This window comes from Girardinichthys multiradiatus, chromosome 4, assembly GCF_021462225.1.
Source record: "Girardinichthys multiradiatus isolate DD_20200921_A chromosome 4, DD_fGirMul_XY1, whole genome shotgun sequence".
Classification (NCBI taxonomy): domain Eukaryota; kingdom Metazoa; phylum Chordata; class Actinopteri; order Cyprinodontiformes; family Goodeidae; genus Girardinichthys; species Girardinichthys multiradiatus.
In genome coordinates, this window is record NC_061797.1 from 22,237,376 (window position 1) to 22,262,145 (window position 24,770).

At 37.9% G+C, this 24,770-nt stretch overlaps 1 protein-coding gene across 1 annotated transcript in view; it reads left to right on the forward strand.

Moving 5' to 3' along the window:
* Nucleotides 1-87: 87 nt before the first annotated feature.
* The window catches only part of gpc5a (glypican 5a), a 164,959-nt gene continuing 140,276 nt past the window's right edge, over nucleotides 88-24,770 (forward strand). The window contains exons 1-2 of the mRNA XM_047363823.1: nucleotides 88-458; nucleotides 4,706-4,867. Of these exons, the coding sequence (XP_047219779.1) occupies nucleotides 311-458; nucleotides 4,706-4,867 (310 nt within the window). The 5' untranslated portion in view covers nucleotides 88-310. The remainder of the gene's footprint in view (nucleotides 459-4,705; nucleotides 4,868-24,770) is intronic.

Sequence of the window (24,770 nt, forward strand, 5' to 3'; positions counted from 1 at the left end):
TGTCCACTAGATGGCGCCATGGGATGGTTTTTAAGCATCCCGCATCTGCGCTCAGGTAACCTGCTGGCACCGCCTCTGATTTTGGACCAGCCAACTTGGGCAGCTCTCAGAGAAGTCACCGCTGGAAAATTTAAATCGTCAGGATTTAAACCTGATTCGGACAGGGACAATCTCAAACATGGCCTATTCCTGTTTCTGAAACCCGCAATGAGGACCCGTCCGATACCTGCCTGCATGTTTCTGAAAAAAGGGACTTGACTTCAAACCAGCTCCACAATCTCTGGATCATTAAGCAGGAATTTTTACTAAGATGAGTGCGCTATTGATGTGCTGCGTTTTACTGCTGTGTTTATGCGGATCAGGACTCGGAGAGCTGGACAAATGCAGCGAGGTCCATAAAGTTTTTCAAGTCAGGCAAATCGGACCAAATCAGATTTTGCCTTCAAGTCCAAGATCGGGTAAGCGGAGCAGTTGGATCTTCAGATATCTGAAGTTTTCCGAACTTCTGGTTAATGGCACATTTGATGAAAAAATAACATTGTATAGCGCTGGTTATAAATACAAAATTTGCCAAGTGATTATGTGCGCATTACCAGGGGGGAGAGGAACGCTTTACTATTAAAACAAAAAAAAAAACGTTTGTCATAAATCACTCTTCTTGCTAATTGCTGCTGATCAACTGGAGTTCATTTTGAGATCAGTTTTGATTTGTGGTGCAGGAGCAGTGCTGTAATATTTGTTTCACACACACCTGATACCTGAACAGATCAGAGAAAAGCCGAGACGTTTAGTCGTATCATAAAAATCCTAGAGTCATAACCAGCTGTCAAATGCACAAGTTGATGGTTTGAGCTTTTTTGCAGCTGGTTAACCTATTGACCCATTGAGTTAATTACAGTACAAACTTTTATCATCTTTTATTATACCATGGCAAATTTGAGTACACATAAACACAATTCACTGCAGAGGTGGGCAGAGTACTGAGGGACTTGAGCAGTACTGTTTAAGTTGATTTAGTCTGTGAACATGACTTAATCAAACTAAAAATATGTGCAGTTTCTAGTACTTAAAATAATAACATAAAAACGTGTAAAAATAACACATTTGGGGTGAAGAAGCACAAATTTCCCACAATCAGTTTTCCACAACATAAAAGCAATACTTACAGAGGGTAATGTGTACTTGTTGGAACTTTGCAAAGTACTTCCAGTGACCTCCAAATGTCACAACAGAATCCGCTGAGAGAAGATGCATTTTTGGTTAAAACAAGCTTGTTCTTCATTCGGTGAAGTAAGTAGAGGTGGGTATAGTAGCCAGAAATTGTACTCAGGTAAGAGTAGCGTTACTTAATATTACTCAAGTGGAAGTAAAAAGTATGGTGCAGTAAAATTACTGCTAGAAGTACATTTATTTTCAAACAGTTACTCAAACTACCAACCTCTGTTTGAAAGCTAAAGCCCAACAGGAATTGTTAAATCCAGTAAAACAATGATTTCAAGGACAGCTGCTGAAATAGAAGAAAAAAAATGGGTGGTGCAAAACCTGAAACCTTAACGACAAGCACGACTGATAAAGTTAAAGACAATTTAATTAAGGTAATCAATTACTGTTTCATTGTAACTTTACATACAAAGGGACAATAATAGGCCTGTGCTGGATTTGTGGAGTTAACTGTGTTTGTGCTGGTATAAGTTGTTCTGCTTTAACCCTGTGACTTGACTAAAGCGGCTGAGATTATTTGTTGATTGAATTGTACAGAAACTCCCTCCCTCATTTGGGTGTTTGCTACAGATAAGTGGCTTTCGGGGATAAAAAGGTATTATTTTGTTTAAAGTTATGTAAACTCAGCCTCGCTTGGCTTTCTAAAAGCCACCCATGGTAATTATGTGTAAGATTTGCGAGGAATTATGGGTTTGGGTGTTTCACGTGGACTGTCATTGACTGAATGGCTTGCTGCTGTTGTTCCTGCTGCCCTCATTTTTGGTTGAAGAAAAGCTTAATGCCACCCTGCCACAAAATGCCTATAAACTTTGTCTCCCTGACTCCTGACAGAAATGACAGAAAACCCTCAAGAACCTCCTAAACCTCTAAATAACCCCTTATAATTCCACATCCCCTCTCCTTGTGTGAGTCTCTGTGACTGGGCTGTCATAGCTGCAACTGAAATTTATTTTCACTGAGATAAATTGTTTACGCTGGGGTTATTTTGTTGTTTAAGAGATAATAAGAGCCTGTAAAAACACTTGCTACTGTTGCGAAATACCTCACTGCTGAACGTTCTCTCGTCACTTTATCGCATCTAAATCCATCGAGCCATCGGAAAGACATGGATCACTCTCTTGATGGATTCAGATTGATGCTCAACAGATACATAAAAGTATATAGTAGGTGTTATTGTTGATGGTCGAGGAGGATCTTTGCACTTATTTATAATTGAGTGTGGGTCTGTAAAAAAACATCCTGCAGAAATTACCTCAGTCTGAGAGAAATATATATATATTTGACAATGGGAACAATCACCAAAAAAACCTTATGTTTGGGTCAAAATGTAAAAGTAAAACTCCTGTCTGTAGCATATGGCGTGAAAATAGACCCCAGCATGTATTTAGGTGAAAAGTGCAAGGCTTATTTGGGAGACTTTGAATTCCAGAATATATGCCATCACTTGCTCTGCTCACCCTCAGACCTGGCGGGGAGTTAATAGCGTCTGACAACAGTCTGCAAACTCTGTCTGGGCTTGTTGTGGAAGCTTTTTTGCAAGGTTTTAGGTCTCCTTTGGGATGTGGTGATTGTCCCATATCTGGTGCACACTGGCTTGCATGCATGTGAAGGAAATCCAAGACCTCATCTGTTTGATTCAGTAACTGCTTATTTCAGATAAACTCTACAATCTAAAATCTTGATTTTCTGCTTCACCTTTGAGCTGTTAGATAAACATCAGTGGTGTTCGTGCTTATTTCTGTTTTTTATAAAAATACGGGTTTGCAATCAACAAATGACGCTCTTTGCAACCTCGTCCATTTGTTTTTCTTTTTACATCTGCCAGGGTGGAGGTTTTCAGTTGAGGTTGTCTGCCTGTCTCTGTGTGTGTAATCAACGTTACGGAAGAAGTCGTAGGCGAATTCCTATGAATTTTCTTTTGCCCGAGTAGTATTTTAGCCCATGGAATAATTCATAAACTTTTGGTGGTGATGCGTATCCATGACTTTTTTTTTCTATGCCATCAGTGACACTATGTTGGGTGGCGGAGGTATGCAGTCTCTGACTGTATTCTTAATGAAATGTTTCCATATAGTCCTTTGCAAAAGTATTTATTCCCCTTAAACCTTTTCACATTTAGTTTCTTTATCACCACTAACTTTAATTTATTTTCTTGGGTTTTCATGTGACAGGTCAACACAAATTAGAAGAATGAGAATCAGCTTTATTGGCCCAGACCATGCGCATAACAAGGAGTTTTAAGACTTGGGTTTTACATGCTCACAGCGTACAGACATTCAGTATAGATACATAAACTTCAGAGAGAATATTACAATGTTTAACTTAATATTTTTTCCCCCATTACCACATCATGATGCTGCCACCGCCATGCTTCTTGGTGGGAATGGTATACTCAGGGTGATTTGCAGTTAGTTTTCCGCCACACATACTGTTTCGCATGTAGGCAAAAACTGTCCCCTACATGGCTAACTTCTTATCACTTTTTCTCGCCGTTCGTCCATAAAGTCTGTATTTGTGGAGTGCACAAGTAACATTTTTCCTGTGAACATTTTTCCTGTGCCTTCTGAGCTGTGGGTCTCTTTTTCTCCCCCAGAGTTGCATTGGCCCTCCTGGCTGTTTCTCTGATTAATACTCAGCATGTGCATCAGTTTAGGTGGATGACCATGTATTTATAGGTTTGTGTTACTGTGAGACGTTTAAAGTTGGAGACATTGTTTTATAAGTTAACCCAACATTAAACTCCACAACCTTATCCCTGGCCTATCTGGTGAGTTCCTTGGTCTCCATGATGCTGTATATTTTGTTATGCACAATAAACTCTTGAGGACACTTGAGTTTTATCAGGGGTATCAGAGTACAGGGGGCTGAGTACAAATGCATATATTTTATTTGTAAAAAATAAAAGTGGTATTAACAGTTTTACAGGGCACCATAAACAGCAAGGAGAGCTTCTTTAAGACCAACATTCCTACCCCCCACTACTTTGATCTTTTACTCCTTTTTTATTATTATCAGTTTTATGTTTTAGATCTCCAGTTTGTGCAAATGTTGCTTGACTTTTAGCCTGATGAAGGTGAGACTGTTTCTTTGTTACAGTCCACATCTTTTTTATGCATCTGGTCAGTTTTGGGTGGCAAATCCACCAGATTTGCGCGTCTTAGCAGGGTGTTAAATGGGATTATTTTAAAGACAACATGCTCATCCCTAGTTTATGCCTGTCGTGTGTTTGCATTAGATTTAAGGAGACAGAGAAAGGTGCTTGAAGAAGAAATTCATTTGATCCAAGGCCAGTTTGTAGTATTTGTTGTTGAAGGAAAGCATTTATTTAGTTATATTTATTTTTTTAATCTAGGTGAATGAAACAGCGATTGTTAGATCCTGCTTTTGATATTGATGAAGATAGAAAGATAGACTTTATTTTTATCTTATTTATGTATTTATCTGATATTTTAAGAACCTAACACTCAATGTCGACTGCTTTAAGGTTCCGAACTTCAGGTGTGCACATCCAAAAGCTCGACATGCTGTTCCAAAAAGATGGAGGAGAAGTACCAGGTGGCAGCCCGGCGAGACGTCCAGAACCTCATGCAGACCTACAGCTCCAGACTCAAGCTTCTTCTGTCACGCTACGTGGCTGCTTTTCAAGGTAATTGTCTGTGTGTGTTTAGGCATCGCAGCTGTTGCTTCGTGAACACTAGCTTTCAAATGTTTACCCTGCAGATGTACTATTTATGTGCAGATGTTTGTGTGGGTGTTGCTAAGATAAAGATGAGTCGTGTGTGTGTGACTCCACATTAGATGAAACACGGCTGTCGTTCGATGAGATCTATGCCACTTCTAACAGATCTGCAGTTTAGATTTGTTGGCTTTTGCGGCTAAAGGCATGGACTGCAGGGGTACCTAGCTATCAGGAATGGTAAATGGAGCTTCTGTTTACGTCTTTGCCTTTGCAAGCCTTTCCCGACACTTTGTATCATATTATGGAATAAAACCAACTATTTAAGAGAACTGGAGGGGTTTAAACCCACCACACAGGTGGGTGCTTGTGTTGATTAAGTTGAACTTACTGTGTCTCACTGTGTGCTCCTTTTGTCCATCCATGGTGGGTTTTTTTCTCTCACTCTGGCTGCTTGCAGTCGTATTTGGGCTGAAGCTGGTGGGCAAAGAATCTACAGTGTGTGACTTGAACATGCAGCCTCAGACATATCATTAAGGTTGTTCACTTTAATGCTGCTTCGTTTAAAGACAGGCTGTTATCCTCCCCTAAAACTCCTGTGATTTATAGGAAAGCCCCGCATGATTACAGTGTTTTAGCTTCGGTTTGAAGGGGCAATACCCTGTTTTTGTTGGTAAATGTGTCATCTGCCTGTTCAGACTTTGAACTTGAAATGACGTTTTTACTGTAGTTACATTTTAAAGCTGAGGAGACAACGTACATTTGATGCTGTAAAGCACAATGGTGATGTTACCGAACCTATTTATCCAGCCTTATGTATTTCTTTACTAAGCCAGTTCCTTCAGGAAACGTAGAACTTTCATATTAAGTGTTACTAAAAGCAAAGATTTATCACAGGCAGTAAACTGCTATATTTGACTTATTTTATGAAGTGCTCATTAACCCTGATGCTGCCCATACCCCCTTAAAAGACATATTGTTTTTCAAATAAATAAGGAAAAAAGGGATCACTCTTGTATTTTCTTCTACTTCTTAAGGTTCTAGTAGAGTTTGGGCTAAAAAACATTTAATAAGGTTTCTGGAGTGGTGCTGGTAGCTGTTTGAAAGTACATGCTAAACTCACATGGTTTTGTCTGCAGAATGGCAGCCAATGTTCGCTCTTGCCAAACCAAACAGAGCTCCCTGTCAACATCAACTCCCATCAGTCAACAAACACTGGCGACTGTTCATAACATCCAGCCTGCAAAAGACAAGTGGCAACAGACCTCCAGATTATTTTTCTTTTGCATGTGAGGATCACTGTTGCGCTCTATTGGCTCTGGATATACAGACGTTGCGTGTCTTACTTTCACACATCAACTGTTTCTTGTATCATTCATCACTTTGGTTATTTTATTTAACTCTATCAAAACACCAAGTCAGTCAAGGAAGAGAACATTGCAGGTGATGATTCTTTTTGCTGTTCTTTCTTCTCCTTATCTTCACACTGTGATAATAATTAAAAAATCAAACCCTTCTGCGTGTCATCAGATAGCTTGCTTTCTATATCAGATACTACTATGATTAATCTCATGTGGATAAAGGTGCAGAACTGCACAATGGAAACTGATTACTCCTTTAACTGTAGGGCTGCACTTTATATTAAATCATTTATTTATGTGTTCAAAGCTCCAATTGCACATAATTGCTCGGGCAATTGATGGATATTATTTCCAGTGCCATGCATGGAAATTCTACATGTAAATCATGCATTTGGTCTATTGTAGTGAGTTTCACTGCCCTCGAAGACCACAGTGGGTGAATATTCTTAGTGGCAGAGATGCAGGATACAGGATACAAATGATACATGGTTTTCAAAATTATTTTACATATAAATGTCTGAAAACTGGTGAGCGTTTTTATTTAGTCCCCTTGACTCAGATAATGAAATCCTTTGCATCCAATTGCCTTCAGAACTTATCTAATTAGTTAAAACGACAATGCTTGTGTTATTTAATCATAAATCCTGAGGTTCATCAAGGTGTCGGAGGTTTGTTGGAGAACATTAGTTAACCAACAGCTCCATTAACACCCTGGAGCACAGCAGACAGGTCAGGGATAAAGTTGAAGGGACGTTTAAAGCAGGGTTAAGTTAATTAACAAATAATATGCCAATCTTTAAACAGTTCATAGACCACTGTTCAATCCGTAATATGAACATGGAAAAGTATGTTAAAATTGTTAATCTATCAAGTCATGACAGTCCATCTTAACTTACAGGCCTTTGGAAGGTATTATAGAAGGACCCAAAATATACCTGATGGGGATCATCAAGAAACATGGTGGTGGCAGCATCATGCTATGGGTGATGCTTTTCTTCTTCAGAGAGAGAGAAGCCGGTCAGAGTTGACAGAAATATGGGTGGAACTAAGTACTAAGAAATCCTGTTAGAGGCTGCCAAAGACAACCAAAGGTGGAGATTCACCCTTCAGCAGGATAGCAACCATGTATTAGAATGGCCTAGTCAAAGACCAGGCCTGACTGAGCATAAACTGTAGCATCTGCAAGATGTACAAAGCTAGTACAGGCATTCCCCAAATCACTTCAAAAATGTTTACGTGATACAACTGTGCTTGATTTTTTTTCCACTATTGGTTTTTGACATTTTAAAAGCTTCCCTTGTTTCTTCTTCGCTTTAGCAAAGCCACTAAATGTAGAGTAGTGTTTAGTAAAACCCATGACATAAACTTACTTGTACAAATTGTTTGCTTGTGTGAAGTACACTAAAAGCATTGTATCATTACACACTGAGTGGTTTGTGTATTACTTTAAAATGAGTTGTTCTTTAAACTCCAATCACATATCTTCTCTTGAAACAGACTTGATTACGTAAATAAATGACTTAGTTAACTAAAAGAGTCAGAAAAAATCTGCTGTTTTAGCTGATATACTGAAAGAAGACTGTTCCTCCCCATGTTATCACCACCTACACGAATGAAAGAGGATATTGTCTTGCCTTTGTTAAGATATTTGGACAGCAAAGCAAATTTTCATCATTATTGTTTTTGTCAATGTTTATTTAGACATTTTTAGTTGCTGTCTGCCATGTCAGAAACCACAGCTATACAACACAAACACACAAAAGTAGCTTTGTTGTAATTCACAGTGGATGTTTTAAGCACTGTTGTCACAGAGAGAAAACCCGCTTTGGCACAATATGTATGGGTAGCACAGAGGGACAGAATTGTCCAGCGAGTTCTGAACAGCATAAAAAAAGGAAACATTTAGCCCTTCATGTGCAGATAAAAGACTCACAAGTTGAGCATTTAATCAGTTGTTCCAATCTATTAAGATAATCCTGCTGAATTTATATGACTGAATTGTTTGCTGGTTATCTTAGCTCATTTTGTTTATGGGAGATTTCTACAGAAGTGTCTCAACAAACACAATGCCAATCACATTAACAAGCTTTTTCTGGTGAATAAGAAGAAAATATGAACGATTTACTGTTTACCTGGGAAAAAATAGCCCTGCAGATTAAGTACTGATTGGCAGCTGGCACTGTAATTTGAGAGATATCAACCAACAAACAGAGTGTATAACACCACAGACAGGAAGAAGGATGGGATAAAAAAGTGACCAGCTAATGTGGTCATTTGTCTTCTGCACAGCCTTCAATTATATCTCTACGATACAGCAAAGAGGGTAGGTAAACGAAGACATAAGTGGAATGCAGTCAGACAACAAGCATAAACTTGCGTGAGATTTCAAATAAACCCATAAATTCTTTGTAAAAATGTTTAAGGAGTTTAATAAAAACTAAATTGTGCCTTTGATGTGTTATTTTCTTTGGCATTTTATCTTAAATTGGCCTAGTTTGCAGGTTTATTATACCAAAAGACAACTGAGCAACAGGACAAGGGAGAAAAGGTAACAAACTCAAAGTTAAGCAGACATTTTTCCCTCTGCTATCAGGACTACATGCTTTCTTTCAGCTGTTATGAGGTTTCTGCACTTTGTCCACACAATGCACAAATATGCAGCCTGCCGAGAAGGCCTTCAGGGGAGATCTTTCCTTCATACCGCGAAGGTTTGTGTCACATCCATGGCAACCAACCCAAGCGATCCTGGCGCCCCTTTGGGCAGCAGTCACATAAATGTTGAACAGAGCACAATATGAATCAGCTGTTGAGATGCCCGAGAGAACGCCTGAGGATGGCTGCGCAAATTATAGCACATTGGTCTGAAAAGCACCACATCAAAGCGATGCACTCCTCTGGGAAAATGTTGATTTGTAGAACCATTTCCGAAGCACTGATTTGTATTGCACTAACTGTATGCGTGTCGAGAGGAATAACAGAAGAATGCTCAACAACTCCCTGTTGCTGCGGCACGTCGTTACTCAACTGAGCCTGAATTCAGTAAAACAAATGTGCACCCACAAAAATTCACTTAACAATATCAGTAAAATGATTTATTCTTAGAAATGTGCTGGAAGAATTGGCTCAACCTCTGCTAAACACTCATAAAGCACGTCAAATAACAGCCATATGTCTTGTTTATTAAAGTGTACGTAACTGGAAACCATTGTTATGGGCTGTGCCTCATTTTTTTTCATGCCTGGAGGAAATTTGTGGAGTCATTTTGAGATTCCTATTCTTACCAGAAAACCCTTCTGCGCTGCTACATCTTTAGATTTATGTTTGTGGTTTTCACACTTATGATACAACAGTGTCCATGTTGTGTTGAAAAGGCTGTGAACTTTACCAAATGATTTATCTTTATGAATGTAACAACTGTAGAGTGTTTTTACCAGTACTTGCACAAAAAACAATGTATAACGTGCAACCCGTAGACCAATTTGGACACAGGTTCTTAACCCAATTCAGCTTGAAGCCATTATAAGAACAACATGACCACTTGAAGAGCAAGTTGAGACAGGATGTTTTAAGGTTAATGCTCCTGTTACTTGAATGTCTGCTCCATGAGACTGCTGTGACCATTAAGATTCTGCGGCTTGTGGTCTTTCCTTCCAGTCAGTGTGTCATTTTGGTTTTGAGTCTAGAAAGAAAAAAAAAACTTTAAGTCAGCATGAGACAGAGGAAATTAGTGGGCACGGACACAGGCATTTACTTTTTTATTTGCATTGTTTCAAACTGAGACCTTCTGTTTGGGCTGGGGGGTCGGGGTGGGGTCCAAATGGAAAGCATTCCTGATGTCGCAGGATTCCTGAAATATGGTGAGGTTGTGTTTCTGTCTGAAAGCTTTTTTAAGTATCCACTGCACATTTTATTGTTAATCTAAAGTAAAACATGTTTGGCTGTTGCAAAGCAAGTTCATTGGAGGAGAAAAGTAAATTGTCAAACTGGTGTAGTACGCTGGTGAGAACTCCAGTCTGGGTTATTGGATAAAATCCTCCAAAACACACTGGGACACATTTTTACTTATTGGCATCTTATTATCAACTGAATTTGATTGTGTTGTGCTATAATTATTAAATTTGACTGTATGTATTTGCATCTGCATATAAGCATACAACAGAATTGTATTGGTTGGATTGGACTGATCTGAAATAAATATGAACTGATTAGAATTTTGTATCATTGTAATCGGACCAATTTGTCTTGTAAAGTGCCCTTGGGATGACAGATTGGTGACATAAATAACCTGAATTGACTTTAAAGTAAGCTGTAAATCTTATTTTATGTGTTGTTATTCTCCTGGTTCATGTAAAGTAAAATCTTGCTCTCTAAACGGCAGCATTTACACACACTGAATGCCTCATTTATAGCAGACCACCTACCGGTCTTTTATGTTAATATCTGCCTCCAACAGTGAACAAAGCCAGTTTTGCTGTGTCACCAAAGCTCTGGATTTTTTTGTTCTGTTTGTATTCAGTGTATCTTTTTAATAGCAGAATCACAGTCTTGCTCAGCAATCTGCTGCCTCATTGATGCTGAAAGGAAAAGCATTGATCAGCTTGTAAAGATGTAATGTTGACGCTCTTTGTGGCAATAATTGCCTCACTTTGTCTTTCTTCTAAACAGTTTGCCTCACTTTAAAAAATCAGAAGGAACATTTGAATGAGCTTAACAAAGAGAGCAAGATATTAGCCTGGCCTTGTTAGGTAGTTGTCTGGTTGATTTATGGTCACTTTATTCCAAAACGAACAAGAAGAGTATGTAGATCTAACAAATGAAACACATGTTGTATTCGGCCCATTAACTATTAAGACAATGTTCTTAAAAAACCTCGAGTTACATGTTTTATATTGGACTCTGTCAAATGTAACTATTTACAAAGAGTAGGGGAAAAATAATCAACGACAATTTAGCATTTGGCAATTTATTTATGAAGACAATAATATAAGACAACTTTAAATTACTTCACTCTTTAACTTAAATATTCATCCTTTTTGGTTATTAACTGATGTGTAAAGGAGACCTACTTTCATAAGTGGTTTTTATATCCACTTTTAAAGTGCAGTGAAAAAGTCTCCTTTTCAGATGCCTTCTGCTTTTGTGTTTTTGTCACATTTAAATGTTTGAGATCATCAGATAGATTTTTATTTTGATAATCTGACATTATGTGAAAAGATAATTGTTAAAAATCATGAATTAACAATTGTTTTGAAAAGCTAAGTTTAACTTGACATAGCCATACCCAGGCCTGAATATCGCCAGACTTATAGAATCAAGAACTCACCAAAAAAGAACCTGTCTGACAACACGAAGTAGGCAAAAAGATCTCGGAAGCAACAGATGATTCCACAATTTAAAAACATTCCAGAACAAACGATCTTATCAGTTGGAAAAGGGTTACAAAGCTATTTCTAAGGCTTTGGGACTCCATCAAACCACAGTGATAGTCAATACTAGCAAATGGAGAAAACATGGAATAGTGGTGAACCGTCTTGGGAGTGGCCGTCCTTCCACATTTATTTGAGGAATCCATAAATGACTTATCCAGGAAGTCACAAAAATCCAGAACAACATCTAAAGCCCTGCCGGCCTAAATCACCACTGACCCTCAGTGTTCATGATTCAACAATTAGAAAAGGTCTGGGCAAACATGGCATCAGTGGGAGAGTACCATGGCCAAACCACTGCTGACCAAAAATAACATAAAGGCCAATCTCACATTTGCAAAAACATGTTGATGATTCCCAAGACTTTTAGAAAGTTTTCTGTAAACTGATGAGACACAGGTGGAACCTTTTGGAAGGTGAGCATCCCGTTTAATTTGGTATAAAACTAACACTGCATTTAAAAAAAAAGAATATCATACTACGATCAAAGATGGTGGTGGTAGTGTGATGGTGCAGGGCTGCTTTGCTGCTTCCAGACCTGCACAAATTGCCATCATTGATGGAACCATAAATTCTACTTTCTTGCAGAAAATCCTGAACATTTCTATTTAAGGAAACGCAGTAGATTGCATCGAGTCACTGACTTGCAGCATTCACTTCTTCTGGATGAGCATGTAGTGACAGTAGACAGTCACTTGCATTGTGTTGTTGACTTTGCAGCAATCCTTTCTACTGAGCATGCATGTAGCGACAGTGGAGAGGGAAACTGTGATCCTAAGCACACCAAGAAGTCAAATCCGGACATTAATCTAATTGCAATGCTGTGGCATGACCATAAACAGGTCATTCATTCTCAAAAAACCCTCCAATGTGACTGAATTAAAACACTAATGCAAAGATGAGTGGGCCAAAATTCCTCTATTGCAATGTAAAAAAGTCATTGCCAGTTATTGTAAACACTTTATGGCAGATGCTGCCTCCGAGGGTGGCACCACCACAGCCCCAGCCATTTAGGTTTAAGTGGCAGATAGGTTTGGATAGCTTCTGCCCCTTAATTCAATCACTCAGGTTATCTTTGATATTAAGATTTATTTGATGATCGTAATATTTAAGTGCTACTAAAAAATAAATACAAGAAATCTATAAGGGCGCAAATACTTTATCCCAGCCATCTGTATCTTAAAGTCAGTGTTAAAAAACAGATAAAGTCACACTAAATTTGTTTTTATTAAACGGTTTCACTGATGTACATACATGTAACAGTTCTTGTTCGTAAAATCTCTATATATTAAAATAAAAAATAAAATGGTAATTTAATTACAATGCTTTGTTGTTTCCTCACATTAATACACTTCCTCTGGACTTTAACATTCTCTTGTGATTGCAAAGGCCTACTAAGAAATATACAAAACAGTGTTCTAAAAGTGGAGTTAAAGCACCCAATACATTTAGCAGGCGACTCCTTGGCAAACTGCCTTTCTCCAAGAATCTCCAGTTTAAAACAGTAACTTCTTACCAGAGACAGATATTGTGCTGTGACCAGCCACGAGCGGCTCTGCATCATTGACTTCTGCAATGCACTGTTTGCTTCCAGTAAAAATTTCTATGTTGGTCTCAACTTGGCTGCTTGCCTTATAGTCCAGGAAAATATGCTGCTTTTCATAGGACTGTGCATTTTAGTATTCTTTGTTTTAGAAATGACTTTCATAGATGGCATTCCAAGGAACCGTGCAGGGTATTTCAGGCTTTTTCACATTAAACTTTTTAAATAGTTTTATATAAAATGTATTGTGACATAACTCATAATCCCACAAAACACTCCACAATGTCTGTTTTATGCAAACCTTTGCCAGTTTTTTTTTTTTTTTTTTCCAATTTGGGCCAGATTCAGATCTTTCTTTATATTCCAATGGGTGGTTAATTATACAGCAAATTTCAATAAAATATATATAAAAAAACCCAACTAGTTTAACTAGTTAAATGCTCCATTTAAATGCTGATGATCCTAAAAACTAAACATAAATGAGAATCATGGTGGCTAAAAAACACAGCTGCCATCAATAATGAAAAACAACATTCTGAAGTCTAAGTCTAAATGAAGGAGAGAGATAGCTCCAGGAATAAATGAATGTTTATACATGCCAGCATTTCTGTGTATTCATTACTTTAGTTTATGACTTGGTGAAACTTGGCTGTGTTTTGCAAACCCACTAGTGACAAACATTGTACTCTAACTATGACTTATAATGGCTTTAAAAAATAGAGATACCCCTTTTTCACATTTGTTCCTGTTGCAACCACAAAGTCAATGCAGACTTTATGCAATAGAACAAAGTATCTGTGAAAGGAAATGTATTTGTTGTGGGTTTCAGTATTTTGTTTACAAATTAAAATGAAAAAGTGTGACATGCATGTATCTCTCTTTACACTCATACACATAAATCATATTGTGTGTGACCAGTTGCCTTTACAAGTGGTGTAAATAGTAAATAAAGTGCACCTACATGTAATTTAATCTTGGTATGAATGCAGCTATTATGTGGAGGCTTCAGAGGATTGTTAAAGAACATTAGTGAAGAAACAGCATCATGAAGACCGGGAAACACATGAAACAGATTAGATGTAAAGTTATGGAGAGGTTAAAAGCAGCGATAGGTTATGTGCACTTCAACACTGGAAATAAAAACAGTATGGCACAACTGCAAACCTATAAAGACCCTTCTGTCTGCCTTGGCTGACGTCTGTCTCTTAAGAAGATTGTTAAACAGAGAAGCAACCAGGAGGCCCTAAGGTAACCCTGGAGTGGCTGCAGAAATCTATTGCCAGGGTCGGAGATTCTGTTGATAGGACAGCTATTAGTCATGCCAAAAACCATGTAGGGGACAGAGCATACAGTATATGTGGAAAAAGGTAATCTGATCAGAGGGTGCTATAGATATGATGCTAACACGGAGGAAGCTAAATACAAGCAGTAGGAAGACCTGTTGAAAGGTTAAAAAACCTTAAAGTGCGCTAAAGGTTCCCAATGAATGCATGTTCATGTGTTCGAAAAGGCCTAGTCAAAGTCTAGACCTGCATCCAAAATCAATTGAAAGTCTTAAATATTTTTGTTCATAGATAATCTCCATATATCTGACTGAGCTATAGGTATTTTGCCAACAACAGGTAAACATTTTTGTTTCTCAATGTGCAAAGCTGATAGAACCAAAGCCTAAAAGATTCGCAGCTGTAATTGCAGCTGAAGGTGGTTCTACAAAGTATTGACTTTGAGGAGCTAAATAGTGATGCACAACACAATTTACAGTGTTTTATTTGTAGAAAATGTAGAAAACCATGTGTCCACTGTACAATTTTTCACTACTTTGGTATTTTCTATTACAGAAAATATCAATAAAATACATCAAAGAGCTCAACATGAAAAAATGTGCCAAAGTTTAAGGACCATGAACACTTTTGCAAGGAAATCTGTGTTGCCAAACTTTATTTAATTATTTAAGCATAACCATATATAGAGAGAGGTACACAAGCTACCTATCAGATCTCTTCCAAATGGGTCTCTTCTTTATTGCATTTGATCATTTCACTGGCCACCAGGTCCACAACAGTTCTACAATCATCCTTTTTTTCAGTTTCACTCTTCACCAGAGGAGCAGCAATGTGTGAATTGATGTGGGTGCACATGCATGCATTGCAGAGGTCTCACTGCACAATCCCACAGAATTCGAGCTTGGCTTTGTGATTCAAGGCTGGACAGTTGATCCAAGGGAGGGACAGAAAGTGGACAAGAAAGCACAAAAGAAGAATGAATTACTGAACGAGAGAAGGTTGGGAGTATGCCAGATTCTGTTAAAGGTCTTTGCACAGTGTTTGAAGTCAGAGGATAAGGATTTAGAAGGAAGCAGGATTATTCAGAGTCAAAAGCCTTCAGCAGTCCAATCGTGGGAGTGCTGCAAAGTCAAAGTAGTTGAGGCTGTTTTTCTCCTGTCATTTCTTACATCTTCGGTGTCTGGTGTACTTAGCAAGGTCCTTTTGTCACCTTTGTATCATTTTCTATCGTAAGTGCTTAAATAAAATGTTGGAAAATTAAGAGGATAAAAATCTGTATTTTCAGACAAAGAGCTGAAAAATTTTCTACTTAAAATTAAGGAGGGATTGAGTAAAAGGCATTTTTTATTAACAGTTAATAGACTGAACTATAAGCTGTAGTTTGACTTTGTAAAGAGTAACACAATTTGTCCACCAGAATCTCTAATGCTCAATAATTAACACATTCATGTTTGGTTCAAATATTAAAACCAAGAATAACAACAGAAATGAGCTACTCTTTTCTGGGGTTATTAGGAGAATTTCCTTATCTGGTTGGGGTGACGCCTTGGTATTCAGGCTGGAATTGTTCACTGCCAAGAAATGTGTGACATATCTCAAGTGAAAAAAAAAACAATCCTCTCTTTTTATCATGTTTCTACTGGTATTTTGAGGCTTTATCTCAGGTGATGAGCCTCAAGTCTTTGAGGTTGAAGACCCTTTAACCTTTGGGTCCCTCTGCATATTCTCTATCAGATTCCTATTAGGGCTCTGGCTGGCCTGCCCCCAAAATGTTGACATTAAGAACAGATTACTTTTAAACTTGGGGTTAACTGTGTAGATTACGGTTGCATTTTATAAAGGTAACTACATTGGCACAATGGTCATTAATAGAACGTATACATTACCGTGTGTAGCGGATTTTAATGAAACAGGGCAGACAGAAGTACTAAAATACTTCAGTGCTGCAGCTACCACCACTTTTCATGCATGGATTCTGATCAGATTTTTAGGTCAGGTTCGTGTGATTTCATAAGCATTCAGTTGAGACCCCACCTGGATTTTCTCCTCTATGTCCACTGGAAGTCAGGAGTTGTGCTGGCTGCTTTATATCGTCTATATCCTTAATGAGAAGTAAACATCAGTGGGATTTGCCAAGATGACAAAAACGGACTTTCTTTGTCTTATATTTAGGCCTCTTCCCATTAAGAAGTTCACACATTTTCTTCCCACTGCACTGCAGCCACTTACTGCATAGAGATGAGCCCTAAAAATACACAGACTTGTCAGCACTTTGTATTGTCTCCTGTGTGCCTGTTTGAAATGGAGATTTATGGCGACTGCTTGTTGTCCTACGGCCATTTTTGAGACAGCACACCGCTGCTCAGCAGGAAATCTTCAGGACAAATTTAAACTATGTTTTCCCCTTTTTCATAGAGCTATATTACGTTTTCTGGTTGAAAGCCACCAGAGGGACAATGCGGTTGTTGTCTTAGAGAACATATAAACATAAGCTGATTAAGTTACTTTGATTTTGTGAAAACAGAAGCCATTGAAGTTAAAGAAGAATTATTTTGAATTAAACAATGATCAGAATATGAATACTTTCTGTCCTGTGTTACATTTCTCTGTCATACTGTAGTTGTCTGCAGAGGACAAATCAATTCTGTCAGTTAGATGGGAGGAAGTATTTGCTAAGTAAGGTCCAGGTCTTTTGGGATTAGGCTCTATAGTCGACTAGGCGATGAAATCCCAAACACAGAAATACACCAAGCCTTCTGTCTGCTTCAGCTCCCTTCCCCTGCCATACTCTGCTACGTGGCTTATATAACGGCATAATTGCTCTCCTTATCATTAATGTGCTGGCATGAGTGATAAATAAGCATTGTTTTTAGGACTGGGAGTCCAATGTCTGATAAGTCTGTGTGATATAAACTTCTAAATCCCATATTAAGTTTGATTACCCCCCAGTAAATAGTCTTATCTTCACCGTTGAACAAACACATAAATAGTTTGTTTATCATTAGGTTTCATATGTGGTGGTTTTATCTATGTGTATTTTATTGGTTGATTATGTTTGTATTGCATTGCATGAAAGAGTGTTATGTTTTTATCTTCTTGTTTTTGTAGTTTAACCCTTTTTATGAGTTTACATATCTAAATGGCCTGTTGGGTGACAGATAAATAAGACTATAAGTGTTAATATGCAGACTAAACACAATTATTTAACACAATAAACAAATCGCTAATGCATTATCAAATTATTTTCCAAAAATATCTGAATAATAATTTGAAATCAATTATTTTTAAATCTAGAGTTGTCCTTTTTTAAAATGCCAGAGGTGGTAATTTAGCAATGGAAAGGGGTATAAAAAAGTATTTTGAATATAAGCAATTGGATCATTTGTTTTTTAGTGTCCCTTTTCAGTGTGGCTCAGGGATTTGTGTGATATGAAAAAAAAAACTATATTACGAATTCATGATCACGATATTATGATACATAAAATCACAGCTCTTAAAGCAGAAAAACATAACGCACCATAATTAAGGGCAAAGAGCATTTCTCACTTTTTGCCAAGTTTTGTTCGCATTCTTAAGACATGAAAAACACCCTCTCAAACAATTTTGTCTAACTTAAAACTTTTTATTTTAATTTCAAAATAACACAAGAGCACTCAGGTAAAGTTCACTTTTTCCACCTTATACGTACGTACCAGTAGGAAAATCATGGTTATTGTGTGAAAATTCATCACAGTTAACATTTAACTTGCATCCATGTTACCATTATTATTAGTAGCAGTAGTAATTTGTACTAGTAATACTTTGAATCATTTCATCACAATTTTTCCAACACTCTCAGAATGTCTTGTCAATATTAAAAGATATCTCTTAGGGAGAAATTACAAATTTATGTTATTAGAAGTTCAGAGTGCTTTTTACCTGGATAAAGTCAAGTCAAGTCAAGTTTATTTATATATATAGCGCTTTTCAGCAACAAGGAACTCCTATTATGAATGTTTGCCTTATTGTCACAGAAGGGATTTGACATCCTTTATTTGTTCTTGTCAGTACAATAGCTGCTGGATTTTTGATGAGCTGTAGATTTCTTTGACAACTCCAGAACATCCAGATTATATCGGTGGCAATATTCAAGCCTAGAAGTAACAGAGACATGAGCCAGCTCTTCGGCTCTTCAGTTTATCTAGATATCTTGAGGGAAATGTGAGTGTGGAGACCAGTTAATTCCCAGAACAGGTCAGGAAACGTATCAGCAACAAAAATAAATTCACTTTAACTTTAAACATCTAAAAACATGTATCGTTTTGGCAGCGGTGCATTTGAATCCAAAACCATTTGCTGATAGATATGATCTGGAATGAGCTTGACGAGACTACTTCCAATCAGGCATCTTGAGGATGTATGCCAACCAAAGCAGCACCGGAGGAACAAAATGTCTTCTGAATAATGCGGATGTCTGAGCCTGCGAGAAAGGTGGACTTAAAGCTGTTGAACTGTGGATGTCTTAATGGCAGTTTTACATAAAAATGTCTAATTGTTTGCATGAGAGGAGGTTAAACACATGAATCAGAATGGATTTGAAGATGGGAGCAGGATAACAATTTAATTAAGGCTTGCTTCTATAAAATGGATGTTCTCTAGTGACATAGTAGACAATTCTTTAGGCTGAAATTTGCGACTTGAACCTCCGTATCAACCCTATCATACATATGATGTAATTATCCAGTGCAGCAGAGTAATCACTGGCATGCTTTGTGTTGCAGTTGCTCTTTTTAGCCATGTTGGCTCCTTCACTGGTTTCCAGCAGTTCACTCAGGTCAGCCACAGGAAACCTTTAACAGCCTCACACAGAGACACCTTTGAGAGCTAATGAAAGCTTTATTATTGTATTATTATTTTCACTCTGGCTTTTTAACCATCCCAGCTGACATTTTCTTTCTGTTTGCACAGACAAAAATTGTCAAGGATTGCTTAATTGACCAGTGGTTTTGCAGCATATATGAAGGGATCTTTAACCCCACACAAAGGCGCACAGTCATGTTTTAATTTCTTTAAAATGGGTTGCCTTCATTTGCTCAAGATATATCCCAGTTATAGTTGTAGAGAGGTCATTGCTATTTGACTGTGTAAACAGAATCATGGCCTTACAACATGAATCATGAAAACCCAGCTACACAAAGATGCACCTTCCTGCAAGATCATCTTGTTCGCTTATTGACTCTTTATGCTTCCTTTCCTGAACAGCATATTAAAGCCTGTGCTCACAGCAAGCTCTGTGCTCTTTGAAGTGCTCAAGAGCTGCAATGGATCCTTAAATATTGACTTTTGAGCCTTCTGGGGGAAAGAGGGAGCAGAGATAGATGGAGAGAAACATGACTCGTGCAGAGAAAACAGAAAGACAGGAAGAAATGCCTGTTTTTATATAGCTATGGTAGGAATATTTATTGCATGCGGGCTGAGTTTGTTTTGGCTACATCTTTGGTAAATGCTAATGTATGAGATGAGAAGAATGTTTATTGATGTGGAAGAGGAAGTAGAACGAGATAAGCTTTGATGTTAGCTGAACATAAGTCCATGCAGATTAATTTGTTTCCTTTCCTTTCCTTTCCTTTCCTTCTATAACCTTTATTACCAAATAAATCACAGCACAACCACTCCATCATCACCTAGGCAGACTTTTGAAACTCCCCAGAGCGACTGTTCAGTTCTATACAATGCTTCCTTTAGTTAAACTGAATATAGAGAACAAAAAAGAAACCATCTAAGAGCTCTTTTATACAATTTTCAAACATTTCACTCTAACATCTGCAGGTCACAGCAGTCAGTCTGTTGTTGTTTGCAGGACTTTTGTTGCCTTGTTGAGAACTTTGCAGAGAAACATTTTTCAGTCAGAAATCAGATTTGTGCCTCCATTTTGGTTATTTTGCTTATCATTTTCCATTTTAATGTTTCCAGTCACTCTGTTGGTCCTTTGCTAGATTTTCTTTTTCCTCAGCCCTATTCAAAATTTGTATGCTTGTGTGAAAAGGAGTTATGGCCATGGCAGAAAAACAACATTTAAAAATCTAACCTCTCTTATGACAATCGTTTAGAGGGCATTTTCTACTAAAAATGTGTTATGTGCTATAAAATGGTTAAAGTTCTTCTTGCTGGGACTACAGGAAGTTTTATATCCGTTATATTAATGCAATTTCACATTCATATAAAATAAAAAATAGATTGTTGATTTAATTCCGATAAAATAGTATAAAATACAATTATTATTGTATTTTATGACTGCTTATTTTGTTTGTTTTTGTTTTAGTTTGTGACACTCAGCTTCATACCTATACTGTAGTCTCCATCATAAAAACTAAAACTTCATCTTCAACAGTAGTGAAAAGCAATCATGCACAGCCAGTCCCAGTGTTCCCAGTCTTCTTCTTTGTTTTGCTGCTCTTTAGAATTGCATTTTGACTTTTAAAGTGTTTAGAAGAGAGGTTGCTATCGGTTTTCTTGATATCTAAAGTCTTCTGTGATTGATCATGCAGAGAAAGGGAAAATGTTAACACCTAATATATTCCTGAAGTGTTTCTTTCATTTCCATATTTAAATCGTGGTTAATAGGAAATGATCTCTGGGGCGCGTCTTTAAGCAGTGTAGCTACTAAAATGTGGGGCTGATATCTACCAACACCTCTCCTGCTAGCTGATTTTCATGAATCCGATTTCAGCTGCATTCAACTCAACAGATAAAAGAGTTGCTGGGAGCTACCAGCTACGATAGTGAATCCGTCTTTTAGTTTGTAGCCTTGTAAAACACCCCAGATTGCTCAGGGTACAGCATTAGCTTTAACATGCTTATCTTTGCACTGATCCCTTGAAAGCCTGCTTAAAGGTGTCTCTCTAAACTTGCCGTGCTTCTCTCAGTAAATGTTCCCACATCTGCCTTTTTCTTTCTTCCCCGTGTTGACATATTCTTGCATTGGTCCAACAGTATTTAGTTTAGCTTCATTAGGAAGTTATGAAGCAGATGCTAACTTTGGTTTTAGAGGATAACAATTTGCTAGATGCAATATCGTCACAGTGCTTATATATCTTGCCAGTCAATCTGTCAACATGTTTTTTCTACCAGGTACCCAGAAATGCTGCTGCACAAACAATTTAAAAATGGTGAAAGCTTTTTCATCTTACATAACTCAGTATTGCCGGCCAAACTTAATGCATGCATTTTCATATTTGGGGTCTGTAAATATTGCTTAAACCTACATCATGCTTGCGGTAACTGTATAAAGCTTTACAAGACAGATTTTATTTTGACGACAAATATTGTGCTAATGTAAAAATGTAAGATCTCATGGCATGAGGCCTTGTTTAACCCCGGGGCTTTTTCATTTTCTATATAAAGAAAATAAAACAGCACAGACAAGTGTTTTTACAGTCATTAGTGTCAAGGAGCCAGATTTTCAATGACGGAAATTTTTTATTTAACTCTTGATGATCAGTTATCTATTTTTACCTCTATATGAACTTATTGACGTCCTAGTAAGCCCTGTGCTCACTGCCCAGCACTGTAGAGCTTGACTGGCATTTGCCAGAGAACACCAGAACTGGCAGGTTCGGGACTGGCGCCCTGTTCTTTTTATAAGTGAGAGCAAGTTCACTCTGAGCTCATGTGACAGACATAAAAGGGTCTGGAGAAGCTATGGTGAAGGTTATGCTGCCTGTAGCATTGTTCAGCATGATCAGGTTTGTGGTGGGTCAGTGTTGGTCTGGGGAGGCATATCCGTCGAGGGATGCACAGATCCAGACAGTATAAACGATGGCACCCTGACTGCCATTGGGTATTAGGACAGAATCCTTAGACCCATTGTTAGACTCGCTGGTGCAGTGGGCTCTGGGTTCCTCGTTGTGCATGGTAATGCCTGGCCTCATGTGGCAAGATTATGTAGGCAGTTCCTGGTGTATGAAGAAATTGGCGTCAACCTCCCCTGACCTTAATCCAATAGAACATCTCTGGGGCATCATGTTTAGGTCCATCAGTGCCACCAGCATGCACCTCAGACCGTCAAGGAGCTCAGTGATGCCCTGGTCAGGATCTGGGAGGAGATACCCCAGGACACCATCTGTCATCTCATAAGGAGTATGCCCGATGTTGATACCTGATGTGTGTTTTCAAAGTGGTCCAATATTTTGAGCAGTGTATATGTTAAACTTAATTAAGATGAATAAGATCTGGAAAATCAGGCTTCACTTTTGTTGCTACTGGCTACAAGGAAGAAATAGATGGTATCCAGTTTCTTTACAAGTTCTTTTTGTAATTGTTTTTATATAGATTTGATAACAAATATATGTGCTGAAACACCAAATCTCATCATGAAACAATAGGTTGCCTTATTGTCATCATTTAATATGTCACAAAGAACTCAGTTTCCTGATTCCTGTACTGACTGTGCAGCCCTGGAAGTCATACACTTCCATTGTGACTGTGGGTTTTTTTCTTGCTTTGGGATGAGCTGAACCCAGAGCGCTACTGACTCATCCTCTCTAGATGGAGAATGGCCTTTTCTGCAGCCTATCAGATGTCACCGGGCTTGTCTGTTGTGGTCACAGCCATTCACAGAGGATGAATCACATTAATAAAAGCCATCTTTGCGTTACTCGGCAGCTCAGTTGAGGTCAGCTGGTGGCATTTGAGAGCTGGAAACCTGAAAGCACTGCAAGTTTCAAACAAACCAGCTTATGTTGATGTGTTCTGTTCACGCATTACAGCCCACTTTTTGGGATGCATCTCAGTTAAGTGCATTTACTGTGTCCGCCATGCGTTTGTTTATTCACAGTGAGTGTGAGAGAGCTGGAGCTTTGGGTCTTTTGTCTACTTCGAAAGGGTCTTGAACTACAAAGGCTTGTCATATTTCTTTTCCTGCTGACTGATCCCCAACCTCTGTGACCCGTTTATAAATACAAATATATACTGTCCATGAGCAGTGCAAGCACAAATGTCTGTTAAGTCAGATATAGCACCACTTTTAGGATTTCCAGCTACAGCAAATTTAATGGAAATTAATAAAATGATCAAGTCACATGTAAGTGACTCTCACTTTCAACATGGAAATAGTGGCCTATACGTTTTGATCTTCGGAATAAACACACAGGGCAGATTAATACACAGAGGAGAAGAAAGAGAATGTTCATATAATCAGTAAAACCTTCTTCAGGATTTCAGCTAAGTGTGAAACTATAGGGATACCATGTCACTTTCCTCCTCAAAGCCAGTCTGTTTAGAAAAAAAGTGAAAGATGTTGCCCTCTTGTGGCAGAAGCAACGTTCAGCGCTCGACGATTTTCAATACTTCCATGCTTTTCTTTAATACTATTATGCTATTAGTGATGAGGAGGAAACATTATACTACAAATGCATGGTATGTCTCAAAGCTCATTTTATGTCAGCGTTGCTCTCCAACCTAATCAGTGGAGGTCAACACGAGTGTTGTGTTAGGTTCTAACAACCAGAGACCCTGACTTCAGATGTAACCTGTCACTCATTTGTACTGCAACATAGTTAACTAAATCATCTGATATTAAAATAATAATTATTAGAAGTGCAGTTATGTAATAAAGACAGAACATTGCTTCACATAAAAACCTCTTCGACACAGGGACAAGCTCATCTGTGAAGAAATTTAACGGTCCTTTATGATCATGTGTTTGGCTGATGAAAATACATTTTCTAGTAGAAATTTTGTGTTCAACTGTGGGCATTTATTTGGGATGGCAGCAAACAGGGGAAAAATACATGCATTGTGATCCACAGGATGGATTGAAAATGTCATTATCTTCGGGGAGAAAGATGCTTCAGTTCTTTCAGGGTAAAAAAAAAGATAATAAACATAATCTGAAAATTTAGCAAGACAATTCCTCACATTTTATTACTAAAACATACAATTATTGAGTGTGATCTGAATATAATGACAACATTTTAATACAAAATTTCTTTTGTTGATCAATCTTCGCCTTCATGGTATTTGATGATGTCTTACCCCTGAATGTTTCTCTAAGGTCTCTAAGGTCATCTACAATACTAAGCCACTGAAGACAGTCATACGGTAAATAAAACAACATGGTGTATTTAGTGAAAGTTAATTTAAAAAATGTTGTTTCTACTTTAAAACCAAATAAATAAATAAAACAATTAAGTATAAGAATTAAAATTTGCAAACCTTTAAAGGCTGGAACAAAGATCTGGGCATCAAAATGGGTTTTAGAAAAAAGTTTAACAAGTCTCA